Genomic DNA, 13,782 nt, shown 5'->3' with positions numbered 1-13,782 from the left:
TGGTAGCTTGAGACCACATTTGAACTGTTAACATAAATTCACACCCATTTTAGGCATTGTTAGTTATAACAGAAAAGGGCATTGTAACTTTTATCTGTTGTGCAGTTTGGGCACAGCTGACCAGAATATGAAATGGGGGCATGTTGCGGGGAGGGTGGAGATAATGCACTCCACAGGGAGAACCGGTGTGTCATTTGAGAATTTCACGTGTATTGAACCAGAAAAATCAGTGAATATTTAGTGAAAACGATGCTTAAATATGCTGCATAAAACTTCCCAATGGTAGTCCCAGTCTGCGTGTTTTCGGATTCAATCTCCCAACTTGGTTTTTGAAAAGATTTATTGTTTGCATGACACGCTAGAATAACTGTACGGTATTAACTTACTTTATTCAAGGACTATTTGAATTCTTTGGAAATCTTTCTGTACATTTTAATCTTCGACACAGAAGGGGCATTTTTCATTGGAACATATTTGGATTTCTTGGAACTATTGGAATTGAAAGGACTTTAGGAAATAGGAATTCATTCACCATGATGTAAGTTAATTTAATACTTTCACTCCTGTATTTTGAGAAATTAATTATTTTCAGTTATGCAAAACTTGTTTGTTTTGCTATTTCTTGCTGCATAGTTGAAGTCCCTGAATTATAACACCGGATTGATGGCAAAAGATCAATGAGCAAAATTAATTTATATTACTTACCCTGCCTGGATTCATGTTTGGTGACATACTCCTTCTTCAAAATATCACAGCCAGTTTTGAATGAATTGACAACTTGTGCCTTGATACGTATATCACATTACATCTGCTTTAACTTTTATATTATATCTCAGCCACAGACACCCAATTCGAGAAATTTTCAGGAACTTTTGACCCATTCATCATGATGTGGTGTTTCACTTTGAAGCATTACTACCATCACTACATGTCAGATATGACATCAGATTCAGTGACTGTGTTGTCAGATGAATTTCCACTACATACAAATGCTGTTAATTTTGTTAACTTACTCTTAGGATGAGACGATGAACACGAAATGGTTAACTTTTGTTCACCCATGATTAAGTTGCACTGTTGACAATAAATAGATTTTTTCCATTTGCTTTGTATTTATACACAGCAGTTGGTACTTCAGAAATATTCTTTTTTCTCTGAAGTTTCAGCAAAATTATTTTATTGGTACATTAAAAAAAACAACAGAAGGATTAACCATCATTCAATTAATTGTAGCTGTTTCTGTTCGCAATTTGCAACATTGGCAAAGCCCAGGATGATCCCTGTTATCTCATTTGTCTGAATAGTGTTCAGTTCTGATTAATTTTTTAAGGTGATTTTGGAAGCAAGTAAATTTCAGAACTCTTGGTTGACAGAGTTTTACTTTGTGAAGCATGCCAGCCCAAAACAGGTGGGACATTTAATTATTGTCACATACAGCGAGCAATGTATCAACATACAACATTTATACCATGTCTGAGACCACCTGTATGTAACATGTTTGACACACTAAATTGAACATTCTGATTAGTTAATTGACATATGCTTTTCAGTATGATTTTAGCCATCCATGAAATAGAGTGATTGATATGGAGAATAATAAGCACATGCTTGGTTTTGCACAGTTGGTTTGTGTTGATAAAGCATTACTACCCATACTTGATAGAAGTATTTAATTGAAGTCTGGGCTTGTGGAATTTGAGTCAGGGCTTGTGATTTTTTTTATTATATAGTCACCAGCCCTGGACCTGTGTCTAAAAATGTATTTTCTTTGAGCACTGTTTTGGAATTGAAAGACTATTACATATAATATGACCCAATCTGATGCAGTCTAAGTGACTGAAACTAAAAAGTGTAATCTACCATGTACTTCCAAAGATTCTTATTACCAATCCATTGCTGGGTTTACACTATTTCAGCTTGTAAAGAAGAGTTTAAAAGTTAAGAGCTCAAGAGTTTCAGACCTCAGTTTAAGGCACATTATGCCCACTCAGTGATATTTGTAATGTTAATGAATGGTTACTTGATATTAAAGGGTATCAGTTTAAAAAGAAAATTTAATAAGAAGGTTGGGGGCTATTTCCCCATAATACAAACTCCATGTAAGTGATGTTTATCTACCAGTATATCTGATCAGCAATCACTGTCCTGTGTGTATTGCTAGACATTTGCCCAAATTTACCATTAAGAAGGACTGGAAGCACTAGAAAAAATGGCAAAATATAACAATAAGACTTGTATGAAAAGCAAGAAAGACTATTATAGACAAGCTACAGTGAGGACTGTAAATGCTGGACAGTATCTCAAAGAACTTAGATCCTTCCAGAAACATCACATGCAAACTTATCCAAACCATAATGGAAACTCTGCCACAACAGTACCAGACATAAATGATGTTTATTCATTACTTGACAAACATAACAAATAGTTATGTCATGAAATACATCTAGTCCAATGATCTTGAGAAATGGAAATGGGAATGTTCAACAGCTACTTCGTTTTAATTCTCCTTAGAAAGAGTAAATGAATGGTATTTACTGTGCACTTATTACATTATTTGTTAAGAAATGCACTTGATAAAACTGGCATGTATTTTAAAAATTACTGTACCTGTGATATCATTTCTATCCTCCTTACATAATCTCAAGGTTTTAAGAAACTGATTCCAATCAAATTTATAGTCAAAATGTTCTCACTTTTTGACAAAGAATAGTTAAGTTTATACAAAAGTCATTATTGCTAAGAAGTCGTACCCAAAACTCAAAGACTGTTTGCATTTTGTATCAAGAAAGAACGATCATATTTTAATTAAGAAAAGTGATATTCATAAAGTGTACAAAAATATATCACATTTTGACTTAAAATGCGTATGAAAATGTGATTTCTAAATGTCAATATGAAGACCCACTCCATGACCTTTTTGAACCTGTAACCTAGAAAAACCTATTTACTATGTATCTTTTAAAATCTTACAAATAAATACATTATTGAAAAGATGGAAATGTATACCTTAAAAGAATTCTGCATTTTCATCCAAGTCTCCAGTTTTGCAAGAAGTTTCCACACGTACAAAAACGTCTGCTGCCCAACGTGTCAACTTGCCACCAGAACGGGATTCTCAAGAAATTCATTGGCTTGTAGTCTGTTTCGAAATTCTTTAATAATTTTTCCCCATAAACAAGACATTGTAAACACGTTGTTTCTCTTCCACATAATAGCATATTTGTTTTATAAAACATTGAATTTTACAAATTTTGTTACAAGATCGGTTTAGTTTGCTTAATATCTCTTGCCATTTATTGGCATTGTTACGTTGAATTTTGTAAACCTAGCTATAAACCTGACCTAATTACTCGACTGAACTGCTGACAGAAACAGTCCAAAGTAATGTATTTCATTTCTATAGCCCGATTGATAAATATTACATCTTTTCAAAGCTGTGTGCAGAATAGGCCGACATATCACATGTCATGAAAACATGGGGGTGGTATCCCTTGTGTCCAAAATTAATATTATTTTGAACAGAATATTCTGGTGACAATTGCCTCTTTTCAAATGGTAAGCATTGCAGTATTTTATTTTTGTCAGTCGGTCGTATTCGGTATGCCTATTGATTCAGTATTGGTGACCGAAACCTTGGGTGCGCAGATATGCCCAACAGCATTGTGTGTGTGTGTGTGTGTGTATGTATATATATATATATATATATATATATATATATATAATGTACAGTTTTTACAAGATGAGGTGTCTTTAGACAACAAATTCTGTTAAAAGCAAGACAGTTGATCTACTGCTACAATAAAATATGTACAAGGTTTCAAGGATGAGCACATACAGGGGATTCATAAATAATAATAGTTGCAAACATGTATAAAACATTATAGGTGTACATGATAACAATGTTGTAAAAAGTATTTGTGCTGAATTAACAAAATCATACAAATCTTTGTTTCTGTAGATGTTGACTAAGAAGCTTTTTGACAGCTTGGCATGTGTCAGCTGAATTTATATAAGGTGGTATGGAATTCCACAGTTGGGCTCCAGAAAATGCAAAACTCTTCTTATAAAACTGTGAACTTGGCTTTGGTAAATATAACTTGTTGTTTGAGATGGATCTCAGTTCATACATAAGTACATTTTTAGAAAATTTAAAATTGCATTTAAGATAATCAGGAACCAAACCATGTAAGGATTTATAGACTAGTAAACCCTTCTGATACTGAGTTCTCTGCTGAAATGGATGCCAGTGTAGGGCTAAAGGTTCAGAAGTTTTGCAAACTGAAAATTGATGAAGGAAGATTTAATTTCATGTTCAAAACATGTAATCTGGCATGTGGCACAGATTCTTCTTGATGACAGAATAGGGCTTAACACAATCATATTTATAAAAAGATCTTATCCATTGGGCTACTGAAACTGGGAATTTGGCATAATTTTTAAATACTTTTTTCACATTGGTAGTAGTGGCCCTATTTACTGTGGATTATGGGTCTATTTTCAGTTGGTGATGACCTTCTTAAATGTCCTTGTATGACTTCAAGAAATTGTATTATGCCCCCAATGTTTGCAACAGGGACATCTTTGATGTGTTACTGTCCATCCATCAATCCATGGGTCCATTCATATCTTTAAGGCTTATTAGCATAATTGTGTAAAAGCCTCAAGGCTGACAAATAAATTTGGTATTCATGTTTACATGCACAGTTAGATTTGATTTTGAAGCTATTACAGTAAGTTTACACATATACACATTGCTACAGTGGCTACAATTTAAGTAAAATGGAGAATAAACTATGGTGACCGAATTCCCTGATTCTTACAAATAGAATGTGTTTATTATCCATTTTTGTTTATTTAATGCCATACTTGCCACAATAATGCAAACATTATAAAAGTGTCTGTACCATATACATTTGTTTGATTCATAACTGGGTGATATTTAAGATGACATTGATTTGACTAACATTTGAAATATAAGTAATTTAAATAACATTATGTAGCACTCCCAAATGATAAGGTCCTTCATTGTAACATGATTCATGTTTTGAGGCCTGTATGGTCCATCATATTAAGTGATAGTGCAATTGTATGTATCATGTATTTCATTATAGATGTGGTTTGAAATTAGAATGGGTCTGATCCATACAGTACATTGTTTCAGTCCAGGTTGCGACATCAGAATACCCAAATCAAATGCCAGATAAAGCCTGGGCATTTAATAATAGAAAATTATTACACACTTTTTGGAAATACTTTCAGATATGATAAAACTAGATGCCTTCGTAACTTCGGATGAGACCTTGGCAGAGATGTGTAAAGCATTGAGGGTTTCCAGCTTTCCAGAGAGCAGACTGAAGATCTGTCTTGAAAGACTGGATGCAACCTGTCTGGGGATGGAACTGGTGAAACAGTTGCTGGGGGAAGTTAAACCTCAGGTTGGTGATTTGCTAACCTTGATGACTAGGTTTATGCCAGCATCATCAAAGCGCAGTAGAAATGGTTGAACTTATTCTAGTTGTTCTAGGAACTAAAATTGTCAAAATTGCATCAATTTGGTTTGGATTCAGAGTTCAAAGGCATAGTCCTGCCTTTCCCCACTTGACACGAACAGATAAGATGTGCAGCGCCTGTAGATATACCCGTTCTATCAGGTTTTTCCCAGTTCAGTGTAAGTGCCCATGGTCAAGTGGGCTAAGGCATGGGAGTAGGGCTGATAGAGGAAGAGTGAGGGAGTATATTGTGAGATAACTCAGTTGGAAGCTGCTGAAATGCAACTAAAATCTTAATGTTCACTTTTTAATTTTTATTAAATGGAAAAAAGCATATTAAATTAGTTCACGAGAACAAGAGAGAGAAAGAAAAAGGAATAGCAAGAGAGAAGTTTAAAAAATCAGGGGATAAGGGAGTGTGTGTGCACATTCTGAATATTCCAAAATTTTAATATTCAGAACTCAAAATTTGATTCATTTATTTATAAAATTATTGAAATCATTTGAAAAAAATAGTGTGACTGTGCTCATAACTCCCAAAGACATACAGATACATACTTTGATTTATAACTGTCAGTGACATACAGATACATACTTTGATGTATTACTGTGCTTAAGATTGTCAGAGACATATAGATACATACTTTAATGGCCGGCGTAGAACAGGAGGAAGAATTCCAGTTATCTCCCTTATTTCGGCTCAACAATTTAAAAACAATTCAACTGTTAATTTAGATAACCTAATTCAAATCCCTATTAATTTGTCAACCTTTGTGTCAGCTATCCAAGAATACCTCTGCGCATTGCATTATTCAATGCCCAGTCAGTAGGACCACCGGAAAAGCGCACAGAAATGGTTAATTTTATTAACGACCAGAAAATTGACGTATTTTTCCTGACAGAAACATGGTTAAAAGCATCAGGAGATGAGCCCAAGTGTGCGGATCTAACACCCACTGGTTACTCCATCAAGTTGTTCCCCCGTAATTCTCGCGGAGGTGGAATTGATGTCATCACAAAGAACTCCATGATAAAACGTATTAACCACACCACAACATTCAGTTTCGACCACACATCGTTTGAACTAGTCCAAACCACACTCAAACTGGAGCGAAGGTCAGTCCATTTTTTCTGCCTATACGGCCCTCCTTCCTAGTAGAAAAAACAAGCTGGCTGACTCTCTTTTTGGAGCAGTTTCCGAATCTCCTGGACTATGGAAATTTGATAGGTGGCAACCTGATTATTCTTGGAGATTTCAGCTTTCACTTTGACTGTCCTGGAAACTCAAACACATCAAAACTCCTAGATTCCATTAATGTTTTCAACCTCAAACAGTCATTTAACCAACCCACCCATAAACATGGTCACATTTTAGACTGGATTCTTCATAGACCTGATGATAACATTCTACGGTCCTCCCTGGTATCCCATGACCTTGCATCAGATCACCTCTGCATTATATGCCATCTTGACGTATCAGTCCCTAACCCTCCACCTTTATCTGCCACTAAGAGAAACCTCCGTATGATAAATAGAATCAAACTAATGCATGACATCCAAGCTAACCTAACAACTTGCTTACCTCCTACCACAGAACAACTCGATAACTGCCTGCGTTCATTGCTTGACAAACATGCCCCAGCTACCAAGTGCAGAGTATCAATTCAAAAGTGTTCTCCATGGTATAGCAGTGTTAGGGACCAGCTTCGCACTGCTAAAAGTGACCGCCATAAAGCTGAGAGGCTCTGGCTTTCCACCAGATTCACTATTCATAAGCAAATCTATGAAGCCGCTAAGAAGAATGTCACAAATATAGTCCATGCAGCGAAATCAGCCCAAAAAACTACTAAGATCATGGAAAGTTCCAGCTGCAAAGAGCTCAGTGAGATTACTAACAAGCTAATGTCAAGGAATAAATCTACACCACTTCCAACTACCTTCTCTCCAGTTAACCTTCCGGACATGTTTGCAAATTTCTTCCGTGACAAAGTACAAATCATTAGAGCTAAGCTTGACACCACAATTTCAATTGACTCGTCGTCACCATACAGTTGGGATACAGAATTTGAGCAGCAACCATTAGCAGCATTTGAACCTGACTCTATGGATTTCATACGTTCAGTCCTGATGAAGAGTGCACCAAAGTCGTGTGAACTTGATCCAATTCCAACATCACTGCTGCTTGAGTGCCTAGATCCAGTATTGCCTTCACTAATTGATGTTATTAATACCTCTCTCTCATCCAGTTTTTCAAAACTGCCATTGTAAAACCTTTGCTGGAGAAACCAACACTAGACCATAACGATTTAAAGAACTACCGCCCAGTTTCTAATCTCCCATTCATATCAAAAATCTTAGAAAAGGCTGTTCTATCCCAGCTTGTATCTCATCTAAATTCAAACAGTCTTTTTAGCAGTGTACAATCTGCATATTGCCCTTGCCACAGTACTGAAACTACTCTTCTAAAAGTAGTTAATGACATTCTCTCTGCGTTGGATAGCGGAAAGATTACAGTCCTCACCCACCTTGATTTGTCTGCAGCATTTGACACAATAGACCATGATATATTACTTCACCATCTCCAGCATGTATTTGGCATTCATGATACAGCCTTACTGTGGTTCAAGGCCTACTTGGTCAACAGGACACAAATTGTATCTGCAAATGGAATACACTCCAGCCCAGTTGATCTGTGTTGTGGTGTTGCACAGGGGTCTGTTCTTGGACCTGTTCTCTTCATTCTGTACACTCAGTCGCTCTCAAGTGTCTCACCAGTTGTATGCTGATGACACCCAAATATACAAATCTAGCCACCCAACTGAAGTTGATGCTACCATCCAAGGTGTAGAGAGGTGCATTTCTGATGTGAAATCATGGATGACATGTAACAAGCTGCAGAAGAATGATGATAAAACTGAGGCCATTCTGATCACAACACAAAGACTTTCTCATTCACATCCTTTACCTCAAACAATAAATATCAGCAACACCAACATTAAATTCACACAATCAGTACGAAACCTAGGTGTTACTCTGGACAGTACTCTCACATTGCACCAACATGTCATGAACATATGCGAGGCTGCATATCTTGAGCTGAGACGCATCAGCTCAGTTCGCAAATATCTTTCTGTTGCTGCCACTAAAGCTTGTGTGTTCATTAGTACTTTCAAGACTGGACTATTGTAACTCAGTTCTGTCTGGTTCATCTCAATATCTGCTCCAGAAACTTCAAAAAGTTCAAAACACAGCTGCTTGGATCATACTTAGGGTACCACGATCAGAGCACACCTCCCCGCTGCTCTGTACCCTACACTGGCTCTCCATTCGATCCAGGATCAAACACAAAATTTGTTCTCTGTGCTACATTTCACTGTCGGACTCTAGTCCAACATACCTATCCGACCTCACCCATGTGTACACACCAGCAAGATACTTACACTCTTCTTCTGACAATTGTATACTCATTATTGCCACTATGAAAACAAAGTCATATGGACAGCGTTCTTTTGCATACCAGGGCCTAGCAACGTGGAATGAATTGCCCACTGAACTCAGACACAAAGACACAGTGATCACATTCAAGAGGGCTCTCAAAACTCACTTATTTTGACTGCAAGAACAAACTTAAAGACCTAATAATGTTTCCTACCTTAAATATTCTCAGCATGTTTTTTTTTAATGTTTTCTCATTTCATGGTGTTTGATTTTGTAATCATATCATTATATGTTTTTTATCTTATAGGTGTTGTCTAATGTTGTAAAGCGCTTAGAGCTTCTAAAGATTAGGCGCTATACAAAGTCCTCATTATTATTATTATTATTATAACTGTCAGTAACATACAGATACATACTTTGATGTATAACTGTCAATGACATACAGGTACATACATTGATGTATAACTGTGCTCAAGATTGTCAAAGACATATAGATACATACTTTAATGTATGACTGTCAAAGGCATATATATATACATACTTTGATGTTTGACTGTCCTCATGACTGTCAAAGACATAATGTTACAAACTTTGATGGTGGATTACATGCACACCACTTTTTTCTAGCATGTATAGAATGAGTGGTGTGAATACATTCCCTGATTCACGTTGATGTTAGGACAAAAGGCTTTGCTATCCCTGATATTCATTAGTCACAGAAAGACCAAAAATTAATCTTTTTGAGGTATATGCAGGAAACTCTTCGCAGCCTATCTCCTTACCTGCCCTCCACACCACATGGTTGCTATGGTTATTTCCCAGTTTTTAGCTTTCACTGATATGAGATCATTGTACCATATTTACCGCATATATTGGGACACAATAAAATAATTATTTTTTTCCTGTCCCAGAACTTATGGGGAAACATTTTTCACTTTGGTCATATGTCCCAAGACTTAAGAAACGAAATAAATTTGTATTGCATTTGTGCTTGCCCCCCCCCCCCCCGCACGTTGCAGTAAAATAGATAAATAAAACGCTTAATTGACAATAAAAACAAAGAAACTAACCTTGTGTTGTTATCATTTATTCCTTTTTTCAACATGAGAATTAAAGAATAAAATATTTCCACGAAATCCGTATAAGTGGCATAGGCTTCCATACTTTAGCGTGTATCAATTATGTCTGATACCACACACCATGTTGTTCATTGACATGAACATTGAGAAACAATCTTGTGTGGTGGTGCTGAAAGGTTTGAACATGTTATCCGACTGAAAACTGGAGCCAACAAAATCACAAACGAGGAATTTAGTCAACTGATATCTTGAAGACGCCATACACGCATGACACGGTGTTGGGTGGAAAATAATCAAGATTGAATTATATCCAGGTCTACTGTATAACAGTATGTCGCAAGTAAAAATTGTCATTTGAAAACACATTCACTTGAGTGCAAGTGACAATCTTTTCACTAGCTCAGGTTACAAAATTATCTTTACTATTTACCCGCAGACATCAGTGCTCCTTTATATTAATTGTAACCACATATGCGAAGCACATAGAAGCCCTGGTGGTGAATAAACATGACTGGCAGCAAGCAGTTAACTCCTTCTTTGAACCTACCGACAGGACATCAAAGACAAAAGGTTATTTTTATTACAAAGCAAGCCGATCTCAGAACCCGACTTTGGTTACTTTTTTTTGTAAAGGATATCAATACAAAGGTTATTTTATTGCAAAGCAAGCCGACATCGGAAGCTGACTATGGATTGTGTGAAGTGAGCCGATGTTTTTAATTTATTTTTTGAAAATACAAAGACGGCTGAGATATGGAAGTAAACTTTGGTTCATTTTCAACTGTATTCACGGGAATTTTGAAAATAAATTGAAATAATGGAGCAAATTTTAAAGTGACACAATATAGTGCTTTGTGCACAGATGTCTATGACCCAGCAATATTTGGAGAAAATAAAATCATGTGATGAATTCGTGAAGGCCAGAAGAGAAGCAAACAATTTCGCAAGCGAGAGGGAAATAATCAACCGATATATTGAAGACAACTGTCATTCATGCATGGCACGGTGTTAGGTGCAAAATAGCCAAGATTAATTTATATCCAGGTCTACTGTATGACAGTATCTCGCAAATAAAAATCATTATTTGAAAACACATTCACTTGAGTGCAAGTGACAATCTTTTCGCCGGCACGGGTTACAGAAGTATCATTACTATTTACACCAGTGCACCTTTGTATTAATTATTACTACAGATGCCAAGCACATAGAAGCCCTGGTGGTAAATAAACACAACTGGCAGCCAGCAGTAAACTTCTTCTTGAACTTACTGACAGGACATCAAAGACAAAGGTTATTTTTATTACAAAACAAGCTGACATCGAAAGCCAACTTTGGACTCGGAAGCAGAATTTTTTTTAAAGGATATCAATACAAAGGTTATTTTATTGCAAAGCAAGCTGACCTCGGAAGCCGACTATGGATTCTTTTAAGTGTGCTGATTTTTTTTATTTTCTAGCTTTGAATATACAACGATGGCCAAGATATGGAAGCTAACTTTGGTTCCTTTTCACCACTATTCACGAAAATTTTGAAAATAAAGTGAAACAATGGAACAGTTTTTAAAGTTACACAATATAGTGCTTCGTGCGTGAACATCGATGACCCAGCATCATCCAAAAGATTTGGAAAAAAATAAAATCACGTGATGAATTCGTGAAGGCTAGAAGAGAAACAGATCATTTCGCTGACAAAATGATCAAAAGTGTGGGCGTCAGAAGTGTGAGAATTAGCAAGACTAGTGCAGATTTGAAAAAATCTGACTTTTGTCCTTGCAGTTTCTGCTTCAGGTGGTGTGTTGCCTCTAACAATTTTTAACGGTATGAGAAAGCTTAAAAAAATATTAATGTACCAAAAGAATAGATCGTACGTGTGCAGGAGAAGGGTTGTGTTGAGATGCTGCTGAAGTGGATTAAAGAGTTTTATCTCAAGTACACAGTTTTATATTTTTTAAAATAAAATTTCAGGTGGAGTGCCATTTCCGACATGTAATTTTCGAATGATTTAAAAGGTGTCCCACAACTTACGACTCGATAAAAACGATGTGCACAAAAAAATTACTTTTAAAATTAATTTATGGTGTCCCAAAAAATATGGTGTCCCAACATATACAGTAAATATGGTATATAATACCTGTTAAGAATCTTAAGCTGATCTTATAGTTAATTGTCCATTCAGTAAAAAAGTTGATATAATTTTCAATGAAATGATGCTACATATTGCAATCCTTATTTTGTGGAATTTGATGTTTATCTGAATTTTCAACAACTGGGGATTTCAGTGTTTTTCTGACCATTTGCTCCAACAAGGCATCACCAATTTGTTATTTGAGCACTCACACTATATATATATATATATATATATATATATATATATATATATATATATATATATATATATATATATATATATATATTCACTTGTTGAAGTAAGTGTGGTTATTTTTATATTACATAACTTTTGGGTTGTTATTTTTAATTTTTTTGGTCATTATTTTCCTTTGAGATAAAAATGAAGAGAATTTATATTAAGTGCAAGGTTTGAAATTGACAAAAAATGCATGATATGTGTGTCTCTTGCACAAAGTTTACTTCTACTGTTATTGTAAACAATTTTGAATTGTTATTTCCAGTATTTGGTTAATACAGTTCTACCCACTTATATCAGCCATGCTTATGTTGGCATACTGCCCGTATCTACAATTATTTGATGTTGCTGCCAGCTTTAATGTTGTCAGTGCATTATCAGACATTAATTTTTTTGCATAAGTGTGCCATTTGTGGTCACTTCATTAACATAACATATGTGCCCATCATCAAAACAAGCTGGTTACAATCTTCAATAAACACAATGCACACTTGATCTAAGGAAGTTGTGATTTCCAAACTTTAATAAAAGCAGTGGAATATGATCTATTGTTGTCTTTTCCAAAGTGATTGGAACAAGTTTACTGTGCTGTGAAAGTTTACTTTTCTGTAGGAAGAAAAGAAAGTTCATTTATGCTTATGATGTGCTTAATTAAGACTTTTTAAAAAATTCATTAAAAGTTTTGCAACCATTTTTCATTAAGTTTTGTTGCTCTTTCATGAGAATTGTTAACTTGTTGACAGGTTTTCATTTACCTGGGAATAGCCTTATCCCTTTGGTAGTCTCAGTAATATAATTATGCCTTTGGCCTCAGTAAGACCAAAACCAGAGCCAATTAAATTAGGGTATAAATAACTAAAGCAACGTACTACTGGCAACAGTGAATTTCATTGTGAATTGTTAGTCACATCTTTGTTGATAACGAGATATAGATCAAATGAGGACTACCATTTTTTTTTTACACGTTTTCTTACAGAATGTTACTGTTACATGAATTTTTTATATGGACCCATACTTGAATTTATTCATATACTTGTACTTAAAGCTCAGTGGATTTTGTTACAGAAAGGCAACAAAAATATCAGTTTTCATTATACTACTATATTTCACACTGGTTTTGTATTCACTTGATCAAAATTACCATTGTATATTTTCTCTCAGTCTAAATCCTACTCACTGACAGGTCACTCCTTACAAATGAATTTCACTTGTATGTATGTAAAAGAGAATTTTTATTTCTTCCTTCTGTCTCTGCCATTCCCCCCACTCTCATCCTGAACTTATCTTGGCATCTGCTTATGTCAACAATATTACCTTGGGCAAGGATGTCAAGATAAATGGATACAACTGTGTTGTAATTTCGTATTAAACAATGACATTGTTATGTGCCATAGTTAGTGAAGATATGCATA

General features: G+C 35.4%; 1 protein-coding gene across 5 annotated transcripts in view; it reads left to right on the top strand.

Moving 5' to 3' along the window:
* The window catches only part of LOC149772738 (leucine-rich repeat-containing protein 14-like), a 34,234-nt gene that overhangs the window by 16,883 nt on the left and 3,569 nt on the right, over positions 1-13,782 (top strand). For all 5 annotated transcript variants that reach the window (XM_089947368.1, XM_089947363.1, XM_089947365.1 and 2 more), the window contains one exon: positions 5,260-5,435. In XM_089947368.1, the coding sequence (XP_089803494.1) occupies positions 5,260-5,435 (176 nt within the window). The remainder of the gene's footprint in view (positions 1-5,259; positions 5,436-13,782) is intronic.

This window comes from Sinohyriopsis cumingii, unplaced genomic scaffold (assembly GCF_028554795.1).
Source record: "Sinohyriopsis cumingii isolate HCF-2022 unplaced genomic scaffold, ASM2855479v2 utg001180l, whole genome shotgun sequence".
Taxonomy (NCBI): Eukaryota; Metazoa; Mollusca; class Bivalvia; order Unionida; family Unionidae; genus Sinohyriopsis; species Sinohyriopsis cumingii.
The sequence above is the reverse complement of the archived record's forward strand: the minus strand, read 5'-3'. Positions and strand labels throughout refer to the sequence as shown.